The following is a 21,138-nucleotide window of genomic DNA, read 5'->3' as shown; positions in this document are numbered from 1 at the left end:
CACCTTGGATCCAAAAGTAATGGCGGACTTAGCTATACTCACTTGTTGACCAGTCGCTTTCTCATACACCTTAAGGATTCTCATCAACTCTGCAGCTTGGTCCTGATTCGCTCTACAGATTAGCAAACTGTCATCAGCGAATAACATGTGATGAATCATTGGACCTTCTTCATCAAATCTGATGCCCTGAATCTTATCATTCCTAGCTGCCGTGTTTAACATGTGAATCAAGCCCTCTGTACACAAAATAAAGAGGAATGGAGACATCGGGTCACCCTGCCTGAGCCCTCTCTCTGGTTGGATGCACCCAAAAGCTTGATTATTAATCAGTGTGGAGAATGTGACCGATGACACGCAGAACATAACCCTCTCTATCCATACCTCAGCGAAACCCAAAGCCCTCAACAGTGCCTTCAAATAATTCCATTCCACCCGATCGTAGGCCTTGGACATATCTGATTTGATAGCCATGAAATCTCTAGAGAAATTATCATTGGTTCTCAGCGCATGCACCATCTCATGGGCAATGAGAATGTTATCAGTGATAAGCCGTTCTTCGACAAACGCTGACTGCGTTGCAGATACTAAATCCGGAAGCATAGGTTTAAGCCTGTTCACCATTATCTTCGATATCATCTTGTACAGGACCGAGCACAAGCTGATTGGACGGAGATCAGTCATCAAAATTGGATCAGTTATCTTAGGAAGAAGGCATAAATGAGTGTAATTCCATTCCTTGGGGAACACCCCATGTAGGAAGAATTTCTTCACTTCTTCTGTTACCTGGGCTCCAACCGTTCCCCAATATTTTTGGAAGAACAAACCTGACATTCCGTCTGGCCCCGGTGCACTTGCTGGATTGATAGAAAACACCGCGTCTCTTACCTCTTCATTAGTAACCTCCCTTGTCAACAAATCATTCATAGTTACGGAGACCTTCGCAGTGAAACCTTCAAAGAGATGATCATAATTCCCAACCTCCCCTGCCTTGAACAATTTATTGAAGTAGTCTGTAGCAACCTGAGCCTTCGCAGCTTCAGAAAATTGTAGCTGTCCTTTCTCATCCATCAGCTTCTCAATTCTCTTCCTATTTCTGTTCGCTTTGACTGAAGCATGATAATATCTGGTATTGAGATCACCTTTAGTGGCCCATTTGTCCTTGTTCCTCTGCTTCCAATACTTCTCTTCCTCTCTGTATGACTTGATCAACTCAGTTTTCAGGTAGTTCACTCTTACTCCAGACGGGAAACTAGATGATTGTTCTGCTTCCAGGGCTATTTGAATCTGCACCAGTTTATCCCTGGAGTTAAGGTTGAAATTCTTCTTCCATCTACTCAAGGACTTGCGGCATTGCTTGAGTTTGTCTGATACCGATGATCCAAAAAACTTATGATTAGTCAGCCACGCCTTCTTAATTTCTTCCTTGACTCCAGGCTTGTTCAGGAATCTACTATCAAATTTGAAGCTTCCTCTGTAGGATTCCATAGATTCCAACAACTTGACCAGCACCGGTCTATGATCCGACCCTCTCATGTCAAGAAAACTCTGATTTGATGCCGGGAAGGATCTGAACCATTGTTTGTTTCCAAAGCACCTATCAAGCCTGCTCTGGATCCATTTAAGCCATCTCAAGCCTCCCCATGTCAAGTTGTTTCCAGACGCTTGCAGTTCCGCCATCTCGCACACTGATAACATATCATTGAAGGGTTCAAGGGACTTGTCACTCCGCCGAGGCCCTCCAAGCTTTTCATCATTGTTCCTTATTTCGTTGAAATCTCCTATCATGCACCAGGCTTCTTTACGGTGAGCTCCTATGCGAGAAAGCCTCTCCCATAACTTTGGCCTATTCTTCCTGACAGGTTCTCCATATATGCATGACATGAAAAAATTTTCACCACCCATCTGAACCTCAAGATCAACCAAGTGGTTATCTACATGCTTAAACGAAATATTTACAGAATTCTTCCATAGTAACGCCAACCCCCCACTGTAACCAAGAGGATTCACAGTCATAATCCTATCGTACCCCAACAGTACCTGAAGATCCACCAGCTCATCTCTACCTTGTTTAAATGACTATTTATGTTAAAAAAATTAAACTTTATTTTTTTTAATGAATTAAGTTGGTATAACTCTGATAAATTAATTTTATTATGGGGTTAATATTTTAATTAAAAAATTATATACTTTTAATAAAAATTTATACTTTTCAATAAAAAAAATCAATTATTTTTATGAATGCTTAAATTATATTAAGAAAAGAAAAAAATAATAATTAAGAATAGTTGAAAAAAACTTATTTGAACTTGGATTCAATGGCCCAAAGGAAAAAAAAAATGAGAATTGAATCTGATTTTTTAATAGGTTCAAATGGCCCAAGAGAGATTTGATTTGGGCTGGATCCAAAAATAATGACTCAATATAGATTTGTTATTAATATTACTTAATTGCTCTTAATGAAACATGCAATGTTAGTGAAGGAAACATGCCCTTAAGGTAATTATGACAATAGGATCCTGCTTTAATAGTATAGATAAGAGGAAAGTAGCGAAATCGAAATATGAGAGAATATTCGAGATGAAAAAATCTAAATAGATTTTATAATCAAGAAAAATCTACTAAAATTATATTGACGGATTTAGAAATGAATTTAGGAATTAGTTTGTCAATCTGTTATAATAGATAATATACGATTAAATAAATTTTTATTTTGGGCATTTATTGCAAGTATATTTCGGAAAAAAGTAAAAAATGTATCGAATCAAATTCAAGTTTGGTTGTACAAATCAGTTATAACAGTTAACTAATTTCATGTATTCAATATCTATTTGACATATATTGGGAGAATGCATCAATAATGATCCTTCAAATGTCGTATCATGTTAATGATCCATAAGACATTTTGAATCTTATACTTGAACCTCAAGGAGTTCTTATAAGCTAGGAAGAAACATTAAATTTGAACTTATTTAGAATAATACAGGATCACTTGTAATGTAATAGAATTTGATAATATGTGACATGATTACAAAGCTAAAACTGGAAATTGAAGATTGTATTCTTGTATGGTTAATATACAATGTTCAGAAATCAAAGTTTAAATGTGCACTCTTCAAGAAAGCGACGAAGCTTAATTAGAAACATAGACCATACTCGCGTTGAAGTTGATTCATGATAGTTCCAGTGGTTTAATATTGTCTAATCTTCTATGGTTCATGATACTTTGTTCGGAGTTCAAGCTTTATTCCAATATATGGCTAATAGATATTGAAGTCTAGCTAAGACATGAAGATTATTTGGTTAAATAATACGATTGTAATAGCTAGTGATGTTTATAAGATAGGATGGTTATAACCTTTCTTCATTTGTATCGATGTACAATGTGCAGGTTTCATGAAAGTGTGTCAAGGTTAGGAAGAAATTGAATAATGTTAATGCAGTTTATATAATTTTTAATAGTATTGATGTTGTAGATCTATTAACAACGACATAAAGCTTATAAACATATTGATTACCTTTTTACCAAAAAAAAAACATATTGACTACTTTTAATGTAGTCAAAATAATATGTACGGGTATAGGTTAGGTGTAAAAAAAATCGATAAGATAAATTATTTAAATAAATGTATTTGTCCAATTAGACTATTTGAAAGTAGATAAAAAGTTATTAAATTTTACTAGTATAGATATGTTAAATGAATATTCATGTTTAACATTATTTAAATTGATACAATATCTTATCAAACAATTATTTTAGAAAATAAAATTTATTGGATTATTTAGAATATCATATATGTCAGAGGATCGGTGATCAGAAAATATAGGAAGTGTAAATTATAAAAACTATATCAAACTAAATATTTCATTATATGGTCATCATTCAATCAATTATCAGAATATGTTAGGAAGTTAGGAACTATATCAAACTGAATATCACATTTTATGTGTCTATAAATAGATCAATTATGAAAATATATCGTCTAAACATCGATCTAAACCTTATACCCCAAAAAATAAACCCTACATATCTTAAAAACTAAACATTAAACTCTAAACACTAAATTATAAACCATTATTTTTGTGTACCATACATAGCCAAATATCATATAACATACTTTCGAAGTAATTATCTATATGTTTAAGAATTGGAAACCCAGTTGAATCATGTATTTTTCAATACAGTAAACACTTAGTCGTATATGTTTTAATTATACATCCAATTTTATAACATGAATGAAGAAAACACACGTTTTGAATTCATAATAATCTAGCGAGTTAAGCTTAAGCAAACCAAATGATTTAAACCGAACCGATTTTGTAACTGAGAAAATTAAGACTGGTTTAGTTAAGTCTTTAAACCTAAACTCTAAACCTAGACAATAAATCCTAAATTGGTACTATGATAGTGTATTGTATCATAGCATACAAAATTTCGTATGAAAATTAATGTATGATTTTTAATTCATAATATAAAACTAAGATTTTATTTTTATTAATACTTTAAATGACAGTTTTGATATATAGACCAAATACCAAGATGCATAAATAACTAGATGAAATTCATACCACAAATTTATCTTAAAAAAAACTCCATATTTGATGAACTCTAAACACTTACAACACCTTTTCATGCAAGTTTTAAGTTTTAAATTAAAATGAAATAAAACCGTGTTAAGCGCGGCTTAGATCCTATTGTTTGTGTTTAATATAAAGACAACTGTATTAAAAATAGATACATGAACTACATGCTTTAGGCGGATATTATTAGAAAATGTATTTTTATTTTCTGTAATAGTATTTTGAAAATGTGAAATTTTCTATAAGAGTATGGTGATAATAAGGTATTTTTGAAAAAGATAATTAATATTTTGACAAGTTTTCAGAAATATTATGGAAATATGATTTTATTTTCATTGAAAAATACTTTATGACCTTTAAAATAGAAATATATTTTCATTTTTCATAAGAGGTTGTGAAAAATATTCACTTTCTATAAGAATTTGGTAATGACAGATATTTTTGTTTCAAATCTATTATTTTTGACAAGTATTTAAAAACATTTATAGAAATATGATTTTCTTTTTATTGCAAAAATCATGTTATTACCTTAGGTGGTAAAAGACTATTATTATTTTGTTGACAATTTTTGCAAACTTTTATAGAAATGTGATTTTCTATATATCGAAAAAAATATTTTATTACTTTTAAAATATATTCATTGCAAAAATCATGTTATCTCACTATGATAAAACTATAGATGCATGAGTACATGAGAGATATAAACACACTTGATTATTACCTCTGCGCATATACATACATACACACACACATAAAAAAAAAATTCACAGGCTCCTTCTCTTTCCCTCTCTTGCTCGAGCTTTCAGCCTTTGATTTTTATTTTCGGGTAACCTCTCTCTTGCTTCCCCTGAAAACTATTTGTATCTCAGAGAGAGAGAGAGAGAGAGAGAGAGAGAGAGAGAGAGAGAGAGAGAGAGAGAGAGAGAGAGAGAGAGAGAGAGAGAGAGAGAGAGAGAGAGAGAGAGAGAGAGAGCAATCTTCTCCGCTTGCTTTCGCGTGAAGATTCGTATCCGTTTTCTCCGGCAAACTCAACGGCGGCGATCCACTCTTCTTTCTTTCTATCTTCTTCGGGAGGAACCTAGAACTTGTCTCTGTCCCTCTGGAGAATGTGATCCTGTCTCTTTAAGGTTTGAAATCTCCTTCTCTCATCGTTGATTGTTAGTTCGATAGATCTGGTTTCTGATTTGAATTTGTTTCTTGTCGTTGATTGTGTAGTGAAGCGTTTGTTGTTATTGTGATTTGTGAAAGTTGAAGAGAGAGAGAGAGAGAGAGAGATGAAGAGAGTTAGAGAAGAGGTTTACGTTGAAGCTCAGACACGAGGACAAACTGTCTCGTCTCGTGGAGAAACGTAAGCTCTTTGTCTTAATCACAATCTCTTGTTTTGTCTTCTTTTTCAAATTCGAAGTTGAAATTTGAAGGCTGATAAGATATTATTAATTAATCAGTTTGCTGTTTGTGGTTAAAAGCAAAATTAATGCATTTGAAGGGGAAATTAATGCAGAAATGGTAGTAGGCCTTTAACGATAGGTGGAGGAGGAGGAAACATGGGAGGGCTAACAACGAACGATGCTTTGAGCTATCTCAAAGTTGTGAAGGATATGTTCCAAGACAAGAAAGACAAGTACGACACTTTCCTTGCACTCATGAAGGACTTTAAAGCTCAGAGGTAATTATTAATACCCATTCTTTGTCTCTTCTACTTTTCTACAACAGCAAGTGTGTGTGTGTGTGTGTGTGTGTTTAGTTTAATAGTTTCTTGTTGGTTTGTAGAGTTAACACTGATGGCGTCATAGAAAAAGTGAAGGAGTTGTTCAAGGGCTATGACGACTTGCTTTTGGGTTTTAATACCTTCTTGCCTAAGGGTTACAGAATAACCCTTCCGGAGAAGAAGCCTGTGGATTTCGATGAAGCTATCGATTTTGTTAACAAGATCAAGGTATGCATGTGTTTAAATTCTCTCATTATCCACACTGTTGAGATTTATTTCTGCTGCAGGCGCGGTTTGGGAATGATGTACGTGCGTATAGAAGATTCCTCGACATCTTGAACATGTATAAGACGGAAGGCAAGTCCATCTCCACTGTCTATCAAGAGGTATGTTTACTCTATATGTGTGTGCATACTATTTGATAAAGTCAGTTTTCTTGTTAAATATCTTTTCTTTTTTTTTTTCCCTGATAATCTCATCTGTTGTACAGGTTACTCTGTTGTTCCAGGGCCATGAAGATCTGCTTGCTGAGTTTGTTAGTTTCTTACCTAATAATTCAGGATCAGATTCTGCTCAATACCCTCTTTCCGCAAGGAATGCGCTACCTGCCATGCATCCAATGCATTTTGACAAGGTTTCCTCTTTTTCATTTTTTTTATGAATGGTTTAGTTTGGAAAGTATTAACATCCTTTCCCAAATTGTGCTAAGAGTGATTAATCAAATGCTAGATAAATATTGGGATGTAAGACACAGTTTATAGCAAAATTGATGAGATCAAATGTGTTTTAAGAACTTGATTCTTCAGAGTTCAGACTTTTGACTGAGATGTTGATACGGGCTCTTACCTGCCACAGAGAATGAAATTTGGGAGTAGGCCTGATGAGTATACTGATCAACGAGAAGATGGTGACGAGAATCTTGTGGCTGCTGGTGATTCTCGGGGAAGTGAGTATTTGGATCACTTGTACCGTTTCTTTGAGTTCATCTTTTTGAGATTGCTGAGCCAATTATGTGGTGTTATGTTAATATTTTGCAGAATCCCTTAATCAAGGTCAATGGCGGCAGGTAGAAGACAACGAGGATGGTCATGAAAATGTAGTCTTTGGCAACGGAAGCCACAAAAATAATATGGCCAAGGGTATAAATGAACTGGATCTTTCAGACTGTGTACAATGTACACCAAGCTATCGTCACCTGCCAGATGATGTGAGTGCCTCTGCAACCTTAGATAATTTTACTCAATTTGATGCTCTTTGATCATATGGTTTGCTTTCTCCTGTGTAGTATCCCATTCCTACTTCAAGCTACAGAAATTCACTGGGTGAAAAGGTACTTAATGATCACTGGGTATCTGTCACATCCGGGAGCGAGGATTACTCATTCAAACACATGCGTAAAAACCAGTATGAAGAAAGCTTGTTTCGGTGTGAAGATGACAGGTAAGACGTATATAGTATATTAGGTTTATGTATTTCTTTCAATATCTCGATTAGGAATCTTACAATAACATTCATGATTTTTTTTTGTTATTTAGTTTAGGTTTGAAATTTGTGTAACTCCTAAGCTAATTCAACTTCCATCTGATCTGTTAATTCAGGTTTGAGTTGGATATGTTATTAGAGTCTGTGAATGCAGCCATTAAGCGCGTGGAAACTCTTCTGGAGAAGATCAATAACAACACAGTCTCTACACCAATTTGTATCAAAGATCACCTATCAGGCAAGTAGTTATTTGATCATATCTGGTTGTTGCTATATGTACGTCTATGATTCTCTTCCCTGGGCTAATGCCTTCATATGTGACGATTTAATAGAGCTGAACCTAAGATGCATTGAGCGGTTGTATGGGGATAATGGGCTTGACGTTATGGATCTTCTGAAGAAGAGTTCTCATGTCGCTTTACCGGTGATACTAACTCGCTTGAAGCAGAAACAAGAAGAATGGGCTAGGTGTCGCTTTGATTTCAGGAAAGTATGGGCCGATGTATATGCTAAGAATCATCACAAGTCACTAGATCACCGTAGCTTCTATTTCAAGCAGCAGGACTCCAAGAATCTGAGCACAAAAGGTACGTTTTTTTTTCTTACAGTTGTTTTCCCTCCAAACATAAGTTACATTTTTTTTAGATTACCTACCTATATGAGCTTTGTTGAGAACTGTTGATTTTGTTTGTCTGCACTTGAAGCTTTGTAGAAGAATGCTTTATATAGAAGCCTCATTTTAAATGCAAACTTGCAACTGAGTAAACTTGCGTTGTTATGTACTAAATACAGGTTTAGTGGCAGAAATAAAAGATATCAGCGATAGAAAGCATAAAGAAGACCCACTTCATGCCATTGCTGTCGGAACTAGGCCCTCTTTCACCCCAGACTTGGAGTTCAGTTATTCTGATACTCAAGTTCATGCTGACCTATATCAACTAATCAAGTATTACTGCGAAGAAATATGTGCTTCTGAACAATCGGATAAAGTAATGAAGCTGTGGGTAACCTTTTTGGAGCCCATATTTGGAGTTCCTTCTAGGTCTCAAACTAGTGAGGCAATGATAGATGCGGCCAAGTCCAAAGACAACCAGGAGCAGCAAGATGCATGTGAGGCAGTGAAGGACAGCACATGTGACGTTTCTGTTGTCTCAAACCTAAAACTTCTAACACCCCCAACGGCACATACCAAAGAAAACCCACCAGTACAAGGAAGCTCTGTCGCACAAGAAACCATTCTGCAAGATAAACTGCATGTTCGCGCAGCTATGGATATTGAGGTAACTGAGTTCTCTCTCCTTTCTTTTGTCTTTGTTCTTGATTTGGGGCTGTGTATGCACTTCTAGCTGACTAAATGTAGTCAAAGGTTCTCTCATAAATTGGAGGTTGCTGGTGGTAGAGAGCGCATTTAAATGTGGGGAATATTAATGGAAGTTGCTTTCCTTAAGCACCAATTAGATGCCTTAGGCATGACAGATCCAAAGTTTATTTTAAAATGGGTCTTGAAAAAGATATTCATCTATCTTTTGCCCCTGGTTCTACAGGATACCCAGCCTCCAAAGCCGGTTTCACCACCCAGAAAGGATCTGTTAATGGAGGGTGTAGAGAATCATAGCAAGGTAAGTGATGTAATAATGGGAGAGCAAAAGGTTGAGCGAGAAGAGGGCGAATTATCTCCCACTGAAAGTTATGAGCAAGACAATTATGAGGTTTATAGAGACAATGGCGTTGAGTCTGTTCAGAAATTGACAGACAATGTAGGAAGTAATAAAGAGCAAGAGCAGAAAGAAGGTGCAGTCTGTATGGAAGCCGGAGCAAAGAGCAATGCTCTCCCTAAAGATGATGGAAATAAAATTACTCAAAAGCTGTCAGAAGCGAATGAAAATGCCTCTAAAGATATTGCCTCAGGAAGCAAATTTGGTGGCCAAGTTTCTTCCAATGAAGAGCATAAAGGAGCTATGAACTGTGACCGGCTTGACAGTGAAGATGGCTCCTTTCTCACAATTTCAGAACGGTATCTGCAACCTGTAAAGCCCCTTGCAAAGCATGTGCCTGTGAAACTACAAGTCAGTGAAAGTAACTCACCGAATGATTCTCGAGTTTTCTATGGGAATGATTCCTTTTATGTGCTTTTTAGGCTTCATCAAGTAAGGACTTACGAACCAAACTTCTGAACTTCTTCAAATGTCAATTGTCTTTAGTTCAAACCACTAACTATGTTTTTTTCTTCAGATGTTATACGAGAGAATACAATCTGCAAAGATACATTCAGAGAGGAAATGGAAAGCTCCAGATCCAGATAACACATCTCCTGATTCTTATACCAGGTGATTTATCTTCTTTGCTTTTAAATTGGAATGATAGTTCCTTCCCTGCTGATAATTTGAAGGACAGGTTTCTGGATGCTCTCTATAATTTACTTGATGGCTCGAGTGATAATACAAAGTTTGAAGATGAATGCCGAGCTATTATTGGAGCACAGTCATATGTTCTCTTCACATTGGATAAGCTAGTTCAGAAGTTTGTCAAACATGTAAGCTTCCATTTGCACCTGCAGCTTGTTCTTGTCTTGACTCTACTTCTTTTTTATCTGTACTGATCATGGAAGTGGATTTGGCAATTCTTCAGCTTCATGTAGTTGCGGCTGATGAGACAGACACAAAGCTACTGCAACTATACACATATGAGAACTACAGAAAACCGGGAAGGTTCTTTGATATAGTGTACCATGAGAATGCGCGAGCCCTTCTCCATGATCAGAACATATACCGGATTGAATATGTATGTTTCTTTTGATATTTTCGGAAACCTTTGTGTATAATGGTCTCATATGCTAATGTATCCTTGCAAAATCTACATGCAGTCATCTGCACAAACCCGTCTGGCTATTCAACTTATGAACAACGGGAGCGATCAGCCTGAAGTTACAGCTGTAACGGTGGAGCCAGGTTTTGCAAATTATCTGCAGAATGACTTTCTTTCGCTTCTACCTGATGAAGAAAGACCTGGTCTATTTCTGAAGAGGTGAGATAAGAGCATGACTTTGTTAACGTGTTCAGTTTGTGCAAGTGCATTTAGTAATCATCTTTTTATATGCTTTCTTCAGGAACAAGGCGAAAATGAGCGGTCCAAATGAATCTTCAGGGATACTGCGTGCAATGGAAGGGTTGAAGATAATCAATGAAGTCGAATGTAAGATGGCTTGCAGTTCTTCCAAGGTACGTACATGCTATTTAAATCATTTTGATATTTTTTTCTGTATTTTAATGTGAATATGATTAATGAGAGTTTCCTAATTGTTATTAGGTCAAGTATGAACCAAACACATCAGATCTTCTGTATAGACGGAAGCAGAAGAAACCAAATGGACTTGACAAGGATAAAACTCCTAGTAGCAGTGAAATCTCGGGAAAGAGAAGACTATCGCGTTTTCACATGTGTATGAACCGTAGACTTGCTGCCTTGCCTTAACAACGCGGCTTCCAGCCGTAAGTAACCCTCTTCTTGCCCTTAATCATTCCAGACTATTATTCATCAACCTAGTGATCAATGTTGCATCTCAGTAATCTCTGATTCGAGATCAAAGTTTACAGAAACAGTGCTTGTATATTATTATTGTGCAGGTGTGAAAGTTCTTGGCTGAGATATGCAGGCATGAGTTCGTAGTAGAGATCAAACTGTCTTTGACAACGATTCTTGCATCATTTTTGGTTCAAAGAGATTCATATGGCAACCTTAATTGCGTCTGAAGCCGCCAGTTTTGGTGTAGTGTTAAGATTATACATGTACCAGACTGCTATAGTGGGAGACTTTATATTCATTCATTCAAACAAATGTTGGATTCCTTCTAAGTTATGTTTCTTTTTCAATTCAATTTCTCATCCCTTTCGTCATCTATCATTCTATGTAGCCATCAGTTTCACTTTCAGGAGCTAATCTTATTTTCAGCAGCTAATCTTCCGAAATACTTAAAAACCTTAAGTCAACAAAAGTTTCTAAGAAAGGAAAAGATCTTAGCCGATCTCAAGAAAAAAATGGAAATAAAAATAACCAAATATGTTGACAAAAAAAAAACCAAATATATGTTGGTTTGCCGATCATTGAGATTTGTAGTCTTTAACTGTGATGGTGACGCCTGGTTAGATGTAATCATGAAGAAGAACATGAAATTGAAGACACCACATCAGATTGTTATTAGATGTAAGTTTTGTGACATTCAATATGTTCATTTCTTAAAAAGAAATATTTCTTATTTGTGTCGATTTTTCAATATGTATTAAAGTCATGGTACTAAAAAGTGGCATGAGAAAAGAGATGTTTGGTATAAAAGAAAAAGAATATAGAGAAACAAAATCATCTATCAAAAGGAATATAAAATATTTGGAGTATCATAGACTTCTTTGATATCGAAGATGTTCACTGTGGTTCTGTGTTGCAGAGAAAACATGTCCATCAAAAATTTCGTACATACAGGACTATCTGTCGATTCGAGTGTTACGGGGAGAATTGCATAGTGTAAGCATTGTTCGTGAAGTTGTTTATCAAATATTGCGTATGTTGTACATAGTTGATCCTCATATATATTAAAAATATAAATAATATGACAAGAAATTCTCTAAGATAATACTAAAAAAGTTTATTACAAATATATTACACAAGGATCAAAATGACAAATAGTTTTCATTAAAGAGGTAAAAAACACATGTATCGATAGGGTTAACTAATATTTATAGTTTAGATTTGAGTAGTAGAATTTTGGGTAGAATTTAGGATTTTTAAAAAATAGTATTTAAAATTTAAAATACTAATTTTAAAAATAGTTTCAAAAATAATTTTTAAATTTCAAAATACAATTTTGAAAAGGAAACGACAAAAAATTGAAAAAAAAAATTCAAACTGAAAGAAGTTTCTCGAAAATATTTTTTATATTATAAATATATCAACCATCCTCTATCTAATTGTTGATTATCTTTTCGATAACCTAAATTTTTTGTAATCGTTGAGCACCAACTTTACTAACAAGAGATTTTTAGAGTCATTGATTGTGATGGTGGCACCTAGGTGTGATTTGGATATATTGAAGTATGCAGGGACATCATAATCATCAGGAATATCATAATCATCAAGAAGAACATGAAATTGAAGACTCTGCATCAGATTGTTGCTAGATGCAAGTTTTGTGACATTTAATATGTTCAAATATAAAAAATCATATTTGTGTCAATTGTTTCAGCATGTGTTGAAGTCATGGTGCTGAAGGCGGCTGGGATAAAAGAGATGTTTGGTATGAAAGAAAGAGAATAGAGAGAAACAAAATAATCTATCAAAAAGAACAAAAATATTTGGAGTATCATAGAATACTTTGATATTGAAGATGTTTGTTGCAGTCTTGTGATGCGAAGTGAGTTGATACACTAAAAGTGTGTCTTTTATACTGCAAGCAAACAGTGTTGTTGTAATATTTGATATTCAATTCCAGAATACTAGTTTACACTTTATCTTTATGAGTTCAATATCAGCTAAAACAATGTGGAAGTTTTAAGATTTGTGTATTGTGACAAGTAAGTAACAAAATTAATCAAAGATTTCAGATGATTCGTCGTTTTACGGTGGGCATGGGATTGTTGGTGCTCAGGTTCCGTTAGGGTGTGGGATTGCTTTCGCGCAGAAGTATGCTAAGGAGGAGGCTGTGACGTTCGCTATGTATGGTGATGGTGCTGCGAATCAGGAGCAGCTTTTCGAATATATCTGCTCTTTGGGATTTGCCTTCCATTCTCGTCTGCGAGAACAATCACTGTGTATAAGAGCAATATTATTGGGGGTTTCTTGCTCTTAGGTTCTTAAAGTACATATTTGTGTATGTATATATTATATATGCGTATGTAATTGCGGGGTTCTAAGATTTACGGAAAACTCAATAATATTAGTGTTTTCATTCTTCTTTCTTTGTTTTTTTTTTTTTTAATTTCCTTTTGGATTTCTTATTGATGTGGTTTGTGCAGATGGGATGGAAACTGCTGATTGGAGAGCTGCCAAGAGCCCATCTTACTATAAGCGTGGTGATTACGTTCCTGGTTTGAAGGTTAGCTCTTTTTTTTTTTTTGGTAAAAATGTTAAGATATTATTACCATTTTTTTTTTTGACAGAATTACAGAGAAAACAAGAATCGGAAAACTAAACCAAAAAAACTAAACAATACTCGGATTAACCTAACACAGGAAGACACAACAAGAAAGACATCTAACCGCTGGACTAGACAGAGTCAGAACATCCCGCTTGACGCAAAAGGAAAAACCTCAGTTAAATCGAGAGACAGAACCCGGTAATTTTGGCTTCCCCGATGATCTGCTCTTTATGATCAGGTTCAACCAAGAACAGCTCGCGGGCGACCTCCAAAGCTGAGACAACTCGATCAGACATCAAGAACTCGAGGCCAACCACAGCGCAAGGCAAGTCGAGCTTTTATTCATGTAACAAGAAACCAAGAGCCAAACAAGCCATAGACCCGACTCGACTCCGGAGACCGCCACACCGGACCGCGAGCCCAAAAGGACACGGGCCAAAACGGCTGAGAGAGAGGCAAGCAAAGACCGTGAATATCAGCACCTGCAGAAAGAGGAGAACGGCCTACGCAGAAGTCCAAGAGAACCACCACGCACTGGGATGACCGGTCTCAAGTAAGTTGCCACAACGATCGAGAAATCCAATTGACCCAATCGGGAACTCGAACCGAACCCTCACTCCGGGTACACAGAACATGGACCCGCTCATACCTGCGCACTGTGCTGTAACCACCACGCCATATAGACGGAGAACAGCGAACAATGCGATACTAAAGGCTCCAGACACAAAGACCCGAGCAACACGAACCTGCAAGTGACGACGACGAAACAAGGAGAGAGCAATACCAGAGAGGGAGAAGAGAGCAGCCATAGACGACAGATCCTGAACCTCCAAACTTCGATTGCAAGCGCAAACCACGGAGATACAACGACCACACAGCCACAATATCCAACGTGCACGCTTTGACATGGCAGAGCCGCCATCATCACCCCTGAGCACAAGACATAACCTTTGACAGAAACGAGACGTCAAGTCTCCGTCTTGGGAAAGCTTGGAACCCCACTCCACAACGAAGCAAGATACACTTCGGAAAACAACACGAGAAGCCCCGGAGCCAGACCGCCGCAACAACACCCGCCGCAATCTCCGTTCACACCACAGATCTGCAAAGGCAAAACTGAGATCCGGATCTGAACACCAAAACGCCGACTCCGAATCGCCCCAGACCCCCACCGCCTCGCTGATACTCCAGTCAAGAGCCACAAGCTTCGGATCTAAACCCCCCCGGAGCAGATCTAGATGAATCCTTGACAGAGCTCCAACCACAACATCACACATATCGACGGAGAGACGCAAAGAGGCAAAACGGAGCAAAGAGAAAAGAGGAGGAGGAGGAGAGGAGGCTCCCGACGGTCACGCGCGCCGAGGACGACCGTCGGAGCCAAGAAGCGAGGCCAAAGTTCAGAGAGCTTTTGAGGAGAAGAGAAGAGAGAGAGATCTTCTGATCAACTATCTTGAAGGTTAGCTCTTTGAAATCTCATTTGTAACAACTAAGTATGTGAGGTTTCTTATGTTGAAATAATTAAAATGGAAGTGTATAAATGAAGCATTGGTTTGTACATATAAAGTCTGTAATTTTGGTTGGTGTGTTTAACTCGTCCAGTCCAGTCTCTTTGCACTTTCAAAGTAAACAGTAGGTTCTTACAAGCTTTGTCTTTTCTAATACTTCATGTTTACTGATTAGTAATAGATTCTCATTTGCATTATTATTATACTGCGGAGTTTGTTGGAAAGATCTACTGTGAGTCTTATGTAGTTTTCATTTTTGCTTGGCTGACTTGGCTCTTTTCTCTATTGGCGTATGGATTAATGTATTGAATTGTTTAGGTTTTGATTGGTAGAGCATTAGCAGTAGTAGTATGCTATAGAAGCAATATGCTGCAAGAGATGTATGCTTTTGCTAAACTGTTTAATAGGAAGATTGGTAGATAGTATGAGTGCTGTTTAAAATTATTATAAAAATTAGTATATAATTTATAATATATTAATTTTTAATGAATATATTTCTAATATATATATAATTAAAAAGATATATAATTAATTTATTTTATTTAATAATTTTAAAAATATGTTTTTATCAAAAATATTATTTTATAATAAATTTTATAACTAAAATATATATTTTTAAAAATAATTTTTCAAATTTAAAATAAATTAAATTATATTTTAAAATGTGACATACTATTTTAAAAAATATATATTTTTACTGTAAATTAATTTTCGAAATCAAAATTTTATTTTATGGATATAAAAATAATTTTATGAAAATTATTAAATAAAATAAATGAATTAATTATATATTTTTCTTAATTTTATAAATTATAAATGAAAATGCTCTTCTAAAAGTTTCATATGAGAACATTAACCAGAGAGCATTAACATTTAGTAAATGCTTCTCTAAATGCTTTTCTTACAATTGTTGATTGAATAATGTAAATCATAATGTTAATATTAATGCTCTAGCAATCAAGGCTTAGTTTCCAGGTAGAAATATGAGCAGCTTGCTACTCTACAATTTTAATTCAGTATCCTATCAATTCAAGGCTTAATTGCATTTGGTTTCTTGTAATCTGCTTCGGTTATCAACTTTATTTTGAGATTGATTGGGTTCTGGATTCGATTTCTTTTGGATGAACAGGTAGATGGTATGGATGCATTTGCTGTCAAACAAGCGTGCAAATTGGCTAAGGAGCATGCCTTGAAGAATGGACCGATAGTAAGTATTCTGTTGTATCCCTTTGTCGGCTGTCACATTTTGTGAATTCGGCTTGAACAATATCTTTTATAGCTACTATCCCTTGGGACGTTTATTTATGCATTTTGTGAATTCGGCTTGTCACATTCTGTCGTATCCCTTTGTCGTCTGTCACTTTTATTTTCTAGTTGGTATGGATGCATTTTCTAGTTGAAAGTTACAGTCACTCAGTTCTAGCCTCTAGGACTAAATTCCATTATCTGAATATTGTTGGCCTTATGAGGAATAGAATAGTAATAGATTTGCCTTGCCATTTTTCTACTGATTACTTTTCTCCTATTAAACGATTTACATGAAAATCAATTCATCATTTATTTGTATACAGATTCTTGAAATGGACACGTACAGTGGTCACTCCATGTCTGACCCTGTGGGAGCACATACCGTACAAGAGATGATATATCTGGTGTGAGACAGGTTCGTTTCCTACACTAACCATTGCGTGTTTGAGGGTTCGGTTATTGTGAATCTCGAAACATTTATTTGCTATTATATGAGCCAGGAACGAGATCCAATTGAGAGAATAAATGTAACACCCCAAAACCAGCCCAATTAAAATTTTTAGAAGCTAATGGGCTCTCTACAGCCCAACTAGAAAACCCTAGGGTTTTCCCTTTTTCCTCACCTTATAAAAGCAAGCCTCCACCCTTTAGTTCCTCATCAGAAACTTGGAAGCGAAGCCCTGCAGAGAACTCCCGGAGATCAGAAGCCCTAGCCGCCTCTCTCTCTCTCCCCCCCCCGCGCCGTCTCTCTCCTCCTTCTCTCTCTCTTCGCCGCGTCTCTCCTCTCTCTCTCTCCTCGCCGCGCCTCCTTCTCTCTCTCTCGGCCGCGTCTCTCTCTCCTCGCCGGGAACAGCCGCGAGTGGTGGTGGTGGCCGCGTGGTGTCATAGACCTCAGATCCCGTTTCTCTTACCCTCTATTCTCAGATCCAGATCCGGATCTAGGCTAAGGTGAGGTGTTCTACCCAGATCTCTTTCATGCTCTTCTATATTGTTGAATGTGGATCTAGGATTGAGTAGATCCTGGTTGATGTTAGGTTGATAGTCCATAACCTAAAGCCACTTCCAAATAACCTAAAGAATCTTAAAAAAAGAAAACTCAACAAGCTTCCCTAACATCTATATACGTACAACAAAAGCAGAGAATCTCATTTTTCCTTGCTATCAAGAATCTGAATCTGAGTCACTTGAACTGTACCTTGAATGCTCTGACATGAAATTTGGGGGCAGAATCGGAAACCTAACCGCGTTTCTCTGCGGTGCAGGGGCGGTCGGTGTTGCTGCTGTCGACGTTGATGCTCCTGCTGCTACCGTGGCTGCTGGTCTCTGCTTCCGTTGAGTCCTCGCGATCTCACTACAAGCATTATCAACCATCCCTAAGAAATCACGGATTATAACAAACAGCTGAAACAGGTTCCTCTCTTTCAATGCTCCAGCTTGGTAATAATTAGTGGTTTTCTTCACCAAGTCCATGATCCTGAGCTGTTCCTCTGTAATAACTCTCAGTTCTTCCTCTGCGGATTCAAAGAAAGATGTCAGCTTAGTCAAACACCCATCTTCTTTCCCTTTGCTTTGTTCTAATAGCCTTTTTGTTTCTTTCAACCGGGTCCCTAAAGCCAAGGTGGTGGCTATAAAAGAGTCATAATCGACTCCTGCTGCTTTCTTCACATTGGTGAACTCTGAACTTAGGCCACCAATAATGGGTAAGCCTAGCTTTATGAATTCAATCTCTTGTTCTTCTCTAGATGCATCTGCAATACCACCACCTGAGATCTTATTCATGGCAGCTCGTTTTCCCTCAGATCTTACAACTTCTTCAACAACAAAGTGAAGCAAAGTAGTTTTCCCATCAACACTCTTCACATCAGAGAGTTTTCTTAGAGCTGTCAGATTAAAAGCCTGAGCATTCCCACGAGCAGTTCCAGCGTTCATTCTGTTACCTGCTTTCAAGATTGCCTCTAGAAGTTTCATGAACAGACCACGAGCACGGAGCTCGTTGCATGCGGATTCAAGCGTCTGTAAAGAAGCCTTTTGCTGAGCAACCTCTGAGCCGTAGTTGATCTTGAAGAGCATAACGTTGAACCGATAAAAAGCTGAAGGAACTGCTCGTAAGATGTGAAACAGTAGAGATTCTGCATCAGCAAGTTTGGTTGGGTCGCCATTGAACTCTGTGATCTCGGTCTGTTCTTCTGGCGTTGGAGCTATACCAGAAAGCTTCTCAAGTGTATCAGAATCAGGATCATGGCCTTGTGTTAACAAGTCAATGATCTCCTCCTTAGTCATTCCCAAAGATTTAAGCACAATTGCTTTGTTCTGAGATTTCCGAGGATCGAGAATGTAAGTCTGCGTGGTTGAAACAGTGGGTTGATGCGGTACAGTGTTAGCTTCACTTGGCTTTCGAGCGCCAACGTATCCAAACAGAGCCTCCATGAGATCACCATCAAAGCTAACCCAAGAAAAATAAAATAACTCATAATCAACATTCACTACTTGACAACTTTAGTGAAGGTAACGAATAAAATGCTTACTTGAAGGAGCCACCATCGATCCTATGCCACACCATTGAGTGGCTAGCATCAGGATTAACCTTATCCCAATGTAAAGGCTTGAGCTTTGGCTGCGCTGAAGAACTCTCAGCTGCCTTGGTCGGTCCTTTCCCATTTCCTGGTCGTTTAGGTGGCCCACTTTTGGACATTGGAGGCGGTGGCGGCCGACCAGGTGCCTTCTTTCCCGGAGGAGAAGGTGGAGGAGGTGCTTTTTTAGCCGGAATAGGCAGTGGAGGTGCCCCAGCTAATTGCGGAGGAGGCGCCCCAGCTAATTGCGGAGGAGGCGCCCCAGCAGATGGTGGTGACGTTTGGTTAACTGTAAGAGGCGATGACGATGTAGAGGAGGAGGCCGCTAATAGACCTGGAGGAAGCGGAAGTGGCGGATAAGGACCGCCACCACCACTGCCGCCGCCAGGAGCTTGAAACTTGGACTGGGATTGTTTTCCGTAATATCTCTCTCCATCCACACTAGTGTTGTTGTTGTTATTACTCTCATCTCTAACTTCACCACCTGAATAAGATTGAGAGTTCTTCACATGAAACGAAAACGCCTCTTCATGATGACTGCCCGATCCTCTGTAGATTCCTTCTTCTTTTTCAATCTCAAGAAGCTTTTTCCAGTAAATCACATCCAGTCCTTCTTCATCTACTATAACCGCTTTCACATTTCCGTCCACTCGAACGAAATCCTCCGCGAATAGAATACCCCACGGAGGTAACGCGCCCTCATATCTTACTCTCTCCTCGTCTTCTCTCTTCCCGCGATCCGAGTTCCGACCTCGAAGTTTGTCTTTGATCCGCCTCCCTGAACTGCTTCCGTTCTTACGGAATAGGAAAGACATCGCGGCGGAGCTTAGATGTGTTTAATTATTTGAATTTTGACAACGAACAAGGAAATGTGTTGATTGATTCGATTCGATGAACATGATCATGACAACCCATTTCATGATTTTACACATTTTGTTTTTATATTTATTTCTCTTTTTCGTAAAAACAAGAGTCAGAAGCGTGGCTGCTTTGACGAAAACGACCTCCACTTACTCCGCTTTGACGCGAATTTAGATGAGGGCAGTGTTGTCATTTACATAATGCGGACGTCTGACCAGGTCTTAGTGTTCGAATTCGGCTTAAAGATGTTTTATGATGTTTTGACTTGTTTAATCCAAAACTTCGGCTACGCGTTGACTTTCATCTTCTTAAGCTTCTTCAATGACTCCATAATTCAACCTACCAGATTAGTTCTTGCTAGTGTTCTATAACCAACCCGTGACTTTGTTTCTTGATAAATAATAAATGGGATTTGGGATGGTTTTGGACTTTGGATGTTCTAGAAGACAGCCGAAATTATCTGGAAAAGAGAAGATTTTAGGTGTAAATGTGATACTGGAATGTTTGACTTTATGAGTACTTAAGTTAGCGATATCTGTTGAGAAGGTAGAGAAATTTAATTTTTATTTAGGTCCCATACCATATATAAAAGTTGAAAAGGACTTCTCATAACTCTTTGTAAGAACTTAATATATGTAAGACCTGACCCGGACGCTTGTCTGAACCAACCTGACACGACCCGTTTTTAACCCGTTAAGTGTAAAATTCAGTTGAGATTTGAACCAAAGATTTCCTAACTAGTCAATCAAATCACAGAACCAAAGAAAGCTATATGATCGTATTGTATAAATCAGAAAGGATTCGATATATTGTAGTTTAAATTTAGTTCTATCTCATTTAATGTTCCCAGATGATCTAATAGTTATGACTGATGGGAAGGTAAGGTCAATGGAGGGTATTGTTGTTGTGTTTGATAATTTCGCCAAAATTTCAGGTCTACGTATCAGTATGGAAAAACCAACCATGTACATGGGTGGTGTACCAGCAGATATTCAGATGGAAATTGAAACTAGATTCCGGTTTAAAATGGACCAGCTTCCAGTGCGCTACTTGGGATTA

General features: G+C 37.4%; 2 protein-coding genes across 6 annotated transcripts; one reads left to right on the top strand and one right to left on the bottom strand.

Moving 5' to 3' along the window:
• Positions 1 to 5,320: 5,320 nt before the first annotated feature.
• LOC103862625 (paired amphipathic helix protein Sin3-like 5) lies at positions 5,321 to 11,661 on the top strand. 2 transcript variants are annotated; one of them, XM_033287732.1, is made up of 21 exons: positions 5,342 to 5,466; positions 5,550 to 5,705; positions 5,794 to 5,926; positions 6,080 to 6,244; positions 6,349 to 6,514; positions 6,574 to 6,672; positions 6,777 to 6,920; positions 7,142 to 7,232; positions 7,324 to 7,493; positions 7,572 to 7,726; positions 7,885 to 8,006; positions 8,101 to 8,355; positions 8,561 to 9,048; positions 9,313 to 9,915; positions 10,001 to 10,095; positions 10,163 to 10,301; positions 10,397 to 10,549; positions 10,632 to 10,792; positions 10,875 to 10,986; positions 11,075 to 11,256; positions 11,392 to 11,661. In XM_033287732.1, exons 3-20 carry the CDS (start codon positions 5,853 to 5,855, stop codon positions 11,237 to 11,239), a joined length of 3,357 nt encoding a protein of 1,118 aa, XP_033143623.1. In that variant the 5' UTR covers positions 5,342 to 5,466; positions 5,550 to 5,705; positions 5,794 to 5,852; the 3' UTR covers positions 11,240 to 11,256; positions 11,392 to 11,661. The 2 variants fall into 2 exon arrangements, with proteins under 2 accessions (XP_009138564.1, XP_033143623.1); XM_009140316.3 differs by having other exon boundaries at positions 5,321 to 5,705.
• Positions 11,630 to 20,990, bottom strand: LOC103862624 (formin-like protein 7). Of its 4 annotated transcripts, none has more exons than XM_033287735.1 (3): positions 19,174 to 20,990; positions 17,844 to 19,091; positions 11,630 to 11,903 (listed from the first exon to the last, which is right to left on the bottom strand). In XM_033287735.1, the coding sequence occupies exons 1-3, from the start codon at positions 20,031 to 20,033 to the stop codon at positions 11,885 to 11,887; spliced, it is 2,127 nt and encodes a 708-aa protein (XP_033143626.1). In that variant the 5' UTR covers positions 20,034 to 20,990; the 3' UTR covers positions 11,630 to 11,884. The 4 variants fall into 4 exon arrangements, with proteins under 4 accessions (XP_033143626.1, XP_009138563.2, XP_009138561.1 ...); XM_009140315.3 differs by lacking the exon at positions 11,630 to 11,903 and adding an exon at positions 13,219 to 13,547; XM_009140313.3 differs by lacking the exon at positions 11,630 to 11,903 and adding an exon at positions 17,105 to 17,728.
• Positions 20,991 to 21,138: the final 148 nt, after the last annotated feature.

This window comes from Brassica rapa, chromosome A03, assembly GCF_000309985.2.
Source record: "Brassica rapa cultivar Chiifu-401-42 chromosome A03, CAAS_Brap_v3.01, whole genome shotgun sequence".
Classification (NCBI taxonomy): domain Eukaryota; kingdom Viridiplantae; phylum Streptophyta; class Magnoliopsida; order Brassicales; family Brassicaceae; genus Brassica; species Brassica rapa.
This window is presented reverse-complemented; position numbering and strand designations above follow the sequence as displayed.

Bases quoted from the DNA above. Each gene is read 5' to 3' on its own strand.
- LOC103862625 (XM_009140316.3), top strand. From the start codon at position 5,853: ATGAAGAGAGTTAGAGAAGAGGTTTACGTTGAAGCTCAGACACGAGGA. The intron at 7,727-7,884 runs GTAAGACGTATA...CTGTTAATTCAG, and splicing joins TTTCGGTGTGAAGATGACAG to GTTTGAGTTGGATATGTTAT. The intron at 8,356-8,560 runs GTACGTTTTTTT...TACTAAATACAG, and splicing joins CAAGAATCTGAGCACAAAAG to GTTTAGTGGCAGAAATAAAA.
- LOC103862624 (XM_009140313.3), bottom strand. From the start codon at position 20,033: ATGTCTTTCCTATTCCGTAAGAACGGAAGCAGTTCAGGGAGGCGGATC. The intron at 19,092-19,173 runs GTAAGCATTTTA...TTCTTGGGTTAG, and splicing joins ATCGATGGTGGCTCCTTCAA to CTTTGATGGTGATCTCATGG. The intron at 17,729-17,843 runs GTACAGTTCAAG...TCTTTTTTTAAG, and splicing joins TTCATGTCAGAGCATTCAAG to ATTCTTTAGGTTATTTGGAA.